General features: G+C 53.8%; 1 protein-coding gene across 1 annotated transcript; it reads left to right on the top strand.

The window, feature by feature from the left end:
- The first annotated feature begins 3,847 nt into the window (after positions 1-3,847).
- On the top strand, positions 3,848-6,108 carry LOC134052183 (guanine nucleotide exchange factor subunit RIC1-like). The gene is given in 6 exon segments (XM_062506495.1): positions 3,848-4,083; positions 4,085-4,147; positions 4,149-4,193; positions 4,195-4,488; positions 5,217-5,559; positions 6,040-6,108. Coding segments are annotated over 6 exon segments (1,050 nt in total).
- Positions 6,109-6,455: the final 347 nt, after the last annotated feature.

Raw genomic sequence — 6,455 nt, 5'->3', positions numbered from 1 at the left:
CCTGGAGCTGGGGAGGGAAAGAGGAATTCCTTCTGACGCTGCTCGTGCTGTTGTTTTGTCCAAGGAGCCACCACCCTCCTGTTCCACAGGTCTGACTGCTTATTGCCCCGATATTTCATATTTTCCATTGCAGAGGAAGGTGAAGCACCTTCCACCTCATCCACAAGGAGAAGAAGGGAAAAGGCCCCCAGAAAGTCCCCAAAGAGGAGCTGGGGTTTTGCCTCAACCTGGAGGGAACGGGGACAGGGCTGGTGGCACTGCCAGCACAGAGGGGACAGTTCCAGGTCCTGGCCCATGGCCAGCACTGGGAGAAAGGGGTTCTGTCACCAGCACAAAGCGGAGTTTAGCTGGCAAGAGGGAATAAACAAAAGTGCTCAAAAAAAAAAAAAAAAAAAAAAAAAAAAAAAAAAAAAAGAGAAGGATTTCCTGGAAATTAACTGACTCCTTAAACATTCCCTTTGGAATTTGCCTCTCCTCCTGATCTGAAGGGCTGAGAGAGGAGAAACATCCCCAGGAGCTGCAATGGCTCTACCTGTGAGAGCAGGGGCTGACAGATCCGCTGGGATGTTCCCTGCTCCAGCACAAAAGCAGCCCCAGAACTGCCCCAGTACTGATTATTCTCCCCATTTCCCAGCACACACGAGCCTTCCCTTGCTGATAAACCTGGGGGTGAATCCATCCCCCCAGCACGGGATGGGCGAGGCAGATGAACCCATCGAGAGCTCGGTCTGAGGAACAGGGAGAGTCTCATTTCCTCCATTTAATAATGCCCTCTTTATCCAGCAATGGGACAAAGCACACAAAGGGCCATTCAGCAGTGCCTCCAGCTCCAATCCCCAGGCACCGTGCCCCAAATCGTCCCCCCGGAGTGACAGCGAGGGGCAGCCCCAGCCTTTCAGGTTGGGTGAGCAAAACTCATCCTGCAGGTTTTTTGTGGGGTTTTGCTGAGTGTTGAGGACCAAGGGAGCCAGGCGTGTGTGCAAGGTCTGGGAGTTTGGGGACAGTGTTTCACCCTGCAGGATCTGGGGGAGGGAGCAAAGGGGTGTTTGATGGATTGGTATTTGATATATTGATACATCCTCAAAGCTGTGGGGGACATAAACATGAAATGCTAAAGAAACAACTCCCCTGAAGTGCAAGGAAGCAAACCCAACAAAAAGTGCAATTTCTGAGAATTCCAAGGAGCTTCCCAAAAGCAGTGATGTGAGATCCAAAGCAGCTGAGACAGAACTGTGCAGGGTGGGAGGAGGGGGAGGCTGGGGGATACCCAGCCCAGGGCTGTGACACTGTGTCCTGTCACAGGTGCCTGTCACATCCCCCAGCCCTCACAGCCCCTCCTGCATCCCCCTGCAGTCCCCCTGGGCAGGCACCTCTTGAACTTGGAGCTCAGCTGGACAAAACAACCCAGGCAAAAAAAAAAAAAATAAAAAAATAGAGAGAGGAAGGAGATAGGAGCAACATCAAAGAGAAAGCTCTCTGTGTGTGTCCTGGAAGGAAAGACACCATGGACAGGGGGGTGTCACCTGCTCTGGGTACCTCCGGCCACTTCAGCACACAGCTCCTGTCCCTGCAGCACCTCTGGCCCTGGTGGCTGTCCCAGAGCAGAACCAGATGTTCTCCAAGCAGCAAAAATGAGGCAAGGCAGATGCTGGCAACCTCAACAACTCAGGAGGCCAATTCTCTTTTTCCACTCACTTGAGACAAAAGAGGAAATGGGGGTTGGATGCCACGTGTGGAGAGGAGCAGGGTGGATCAGCCTCAGTATCTGGAGTACCAGGCTGCTGGAACAGGCATCTCTCAGGGTTTAATATTTAAAACATTTCAGCTTGAATTACTCTGCAGGTGAAGCTGAGAAGGATTTTGCTCCTGCTCTGCTGCTTCCTGATTCATCTCAGCACCTCACAACCCTTTGGAGACTGACAGCCCCAAATATTCTCTTTAGCAGCAGATGGCTCAAATATCAAGCAGAAGATGACGTGTGGCTGTGGCAGCAGCCAAACCCAACAAAATATTTACTTCAAAGCAGGAGGAAGGACAGCGTGTCCAGCTGGGAAAAGCAGGAAGTGGTTTCTAAAAGAGTGAAAGAAGGGGATGGAGAAGGAGATGATTGTGTAAGACATGATGTTTCAATTAGAGAATATCAGTTCATGAACTCGTGTTCCAGGCAGAGTGGAGATGTTTGATTTGTTCCTGTGCATCTCCATCCTGGCACAGACCTCAGGACAGGTAAGGGAGGACTTGGGCTGTGCACCAGCAGAGCCAGAAACACCCCCAGGTGTCCATGATCCTGGTGGATAACACTGGCATGAGGATGGAATCCACCCCTCCTGCAGGGCTTTGTGCTTTTCAGGAGTAGTTTTGGCTATTTAAAAATATCCATCTGGGCAGCAATTTCCCTGGAGAGGTGCTGGGTTGGTGGATGGATGTCAGCAGGGGAATGAGTGCCAAAAGCAAAGCATTCCCTGGATTTGGGGCTTGCTGGGACAGGTTCTCCTGGGTAATTGTGCCTGTGAAATATCACAGGTTTGCTGCAGGAGCTGTCAGTGCTGTCACATCTCTCCCAGGTAAATGGATGCAGCTTTAGGAAATTAAAATATCTGTAAATTATCAGTTTTTCAAGGTGGCTACAGCAGCTTGGCTCTTGCTTTGAAAGTCTCTTCTCTTCTCTTCTCTTCTCTTCTCTTCTCTTCTCTTCTCTTCTCTTCTTCTTCTCTTCTCTTCTCTTCTCTTCTCTTCTCTTCTCTTCTCTTCTCTTCTCTTCTCTTCTCTTCTCTTCTCTTCTCTTCTCTTCTCTTCTCTTCTCTTCTCTTCTCTCCCATCCATCCATTTTATCCCTGTGGGCAGCTGATGATTTCTCCTTGCTGGCACTGGCTGCTGGCACAGCCAGAGCTTCCTTCACCCACAGACCTTGGTCTTCTTTGGTTTCATTGTGAGAGCTCATTTCATGTTCCAAATGCAAATCCTCTCAAGGGTTCTCAGGATGCTAAGGAGGAATTCAGAAAGAATAAAAAAAAAAGAAGCAAAAGATGGAGGTTTTGTTTAATTATTTTTTGTTCTAATTTGAGAAATAACTGGCTCTGAATCTGCTGTTTGTTTCCTTCACAGGAGAGGACAGAAGCTTCCTGCCAACATCGCATCAAGGGCTCCACCACATTTCACACAAGAATTTGTGATTGCCTCTCACAGAGGACTGAGGAGCGAGAAATGGGCTCTGGTGAGGAAATGATTGCACAACATCTCCTCCATCTGATCCCTTGTGTTTGCAGAACATCCATCCCCTGTCCTGGGGCTTTCCTGGAAGCTGAGGGAGAGCAGTTCGTGAGTGAACAGATGGGGATTAGCAGATTTTGGTTAACTTTGGATGGCCAAGTGACCAAGGCCAGGCTGGATGTGGCTCTGAGCAACCTGAGATAGTGGAAGATACCCCTGCCCATGGCAGGGGGTGGACTGAGATGAATTTTAAGGTCCTTTGCTACCCAAATCATTCTGGGATTCTGTGTTTTACCAGAGATAGCAATGCTCTTCAAAATTATCCCTTCAAGTGAAACACAGACAATAATTTTCTTGAACTGCAGCCTTTCCAGCAGCAGGGCTGCAGCTCCGTGTTTCCTCCCAAGCAAACACTTTGCTCTGTCATCATAAGATTGGAAAAAGCCTCTAAGATCAACCCCAAACGTTACTGCTGTTTTCTTCCTTTTGCAGCCTCTTCTTTGTTAGAAAGGGAAAATTGCCATTTTTGAGGAAAAGAAATATTTGATTTGCCATTTGCAGCTGTCTCACCTCAGCCAAAGCTGCCTATGGAGCACTCCCTCATGGGCAGGTGGGCTGAGGGTGTCCTGTGGGGAAAATGCACCTGATCCCACCTGGGAATAGATGGAGACTGCAGGTGGGATGCTCAGGGCCACAAGACACCTTGTCCTTGCTCTGCCACGGATCCCTCCTGCGTGTTGTGCTGCTGCTGGATCTGTTCCTGAAGGAAAAACCTCTGCGAGCTGCCGCTGCTGCTGGCACGAGCCGGGGATGAAGCTTCCATAGGGAAAATCCAGAGAGCTGGGATGTGGGAGCAAGGAGTGAGGGAACGGGAACCAGCAGAGGCTCTGCCCATGCGGGAAGGCCATGGGGACACAGACAGAGCTGTCCCGACAGCCGCGGGCTCGTTTTTCCCTTCTCTCCGAGGGAGACAGAGTTTGTGCCCCTTTCTTGTGCCTTTGTTTTCCACGCGGAAGTAATTCCGCACAAAGGCTTTGCCAGAAAAATGATGCGAGACTTTTTCTTGGCTTTCCTGGAAGCGATGAATCGCCTCGCTCCTTTCCTGGGGGGTCCCGGCGGCGAGGGGGGCGCGACCCGGTGCGACATCCGCGCTCGGGCTGTGCCATCTCCTGGTGACAGCGCGCGGTGCATCCCTGCATCCCTGCATCCCTGCGTCCCTGCATCCCTGCGTCCCCTCATCCCTGCATCCCTGCATCCCTGCGTCCCTGCATCCCTGCGTCCCCTCATCCCTGCATCCCTGCATCCCCTCATCCCTGCATCCCTGCATCCCTGCGTCCCTGCATCCCTGCATCCCTGCATCCCTTCATCCCTGCATCCCTGCATCCCTGCATCCCTGCATCCCCTCATCCCTGCATCCCTGCATCCCTGCGTCCCTGCATCCCTGCATCCCTGCATCCCTTCATCCCTGCATCCCTGCGTCCCTGCATCCCTGCATCCCTGCATCCCTTCATCCCTGCATCCCTGCATCCCTGCATCCCCGCATCCCTGCATCCCTGCATCCCCTCATCCCTGCATCCCTGCATCCCCTCATCCCTGCATCCCTGCATCCCTGCGTCCCTGCATCCCTGCATCCCTGCATCCCCTCATCCCTGCATCCCTGCATCCCTGCATCCCTGCATCCCTGCATCCCTGCGTCCCTGCATCCCTGCATCCCTGCATCCCTTCATCCCTGCATCCCCTCATCCCTTCATCCCTGCATCCCTGCATCCCTGCATCCCCTCATCCCTGCATCCCTGCATCCCTGCATCCCTGCATCCCCTCATCCCTTCATCCCTGCATCCCTGCATCCCTGCATCCCCTCATCCCTGCGTCCCTGCATCCCTGCATCCCTGCATCCCTTCATCCCTGCATCCCCTCATCCCTTCATCCCTGCATCCCTGCATCCCTGCATCCCCTCATCCCTGCATCCCTGCATCCCTGCATCCCTGCATCCCCTCATCCCTTCATCCCTGCATCCCTGCATCCCTGCATCCCCTCATCCCTGCATCCCTGCATCCCTGCATCCCTGCATCCCTGCATCCCTGCATCCCTGCGTCCCTGCATCCCTGCGTCCCCTCATCCCTGCATCCCTGCATCCCTGCGTCCCTGCATCCCTGCGTCCCCTCATCCCTGCATCCCTGCATCCCCTCATCCCTGCATCCCTGCATCCCTGCGTCCCTGCATCCCTGCATCCCTGCATCCCTTCATCCCTGCATCCCTGCATCCCTGCATCCCTGCATCCCCTCATCCCTGCATCCCTGCATCCCTGCGTCCCTGCATCCCTGCATCCCTGCATCCCTTCATCCCTGCATCCCTGCGTCCCTGCATCCCTGCATCCCTGCATCCCTTCATCCCTGCATCCCTGCATCCCTGCATCCCCGCATCCCTGCATCCCTGCATCCCCTCATCCCTGCATCCCTGCATCCCCTCATCCCTGCATCCCTGCATCCCTGCGTCCCTGCATCCCTGCATCCCTGCATCCCCTCATCCCTGCATCCCTGCATCCCTGCATCCCTGCATCCCTGCATCCCTGCGTCCCTGCATCCCTGCATCCCTGCATCCCTTCATCCCTGCATCCCCTCATCCCTTCATCCCTGCATCCCTGCATCCCTGCATCCCCTCATCCCTGCATCCCTGCATCCCTGCATCCCTGCATCCCCTCATCCCTTCATCCCTGCATCCCTGCATCCCTGCATCCCCTCATCCCTGCATCCCTGCATCCCTGCGTCCCTGCATTCCTGCATCCCTGCATCCCTGCATCCCTTCACTCCTTCATCCCTTTATCCCCACATCCATGCCCAAACTCATCCACCCTCAGTTCTGCACCGCCAGGATTTTCTGGTTTTATTTCCCAGCTGAGCCAGCCCAGCTTTCCTTCCCCAGCCCTTTGTTCTGCAGCTCGGGTGGCTCTGGACCCAGTTCGATGGAGGGAGGAGGTCAGATATCTGCACCTCCGTGCTGTGATGTGGCTGGTGGCCACGGGAGTGCAGCAGCCACCTCCAGCAGGGATCTTCGCTTCTTCAACCTGCCCCTGCTGAAGCTCTGACCTCATCAGTGGGGTCAGAGTTTTGGGGGCAGATGGATCCTGGGATTCCCTTTGCCTAAAGAGACATCTCAATATCAAATATATCCACATGATACTGAAGGAAGAGAGAGGAAAACTAATGGGTGTTATTCCAATATATCCCTCTCTCCCCTCCAGTGCC

Source organism: Cinclus cinclus, chromosome 20, assembly GCF_963662255.1.
Source record: "Cinclus cinclus chromosome 20, bCinCin1.1, whole genome shotgun sequence".
NCBI classification, from domain to species: domain Eukaryota; kingdom Metazoa; phylum Chordata; class Aves; order Passeriformes; family Cinclidae; genus Cinclus; species Cinclus cinclus.
The sequence above is the reverse complement of the archived record's forward strand: the minus strand, read 5'-3'. Positions and strand labels throughout refer to the sequence as shown.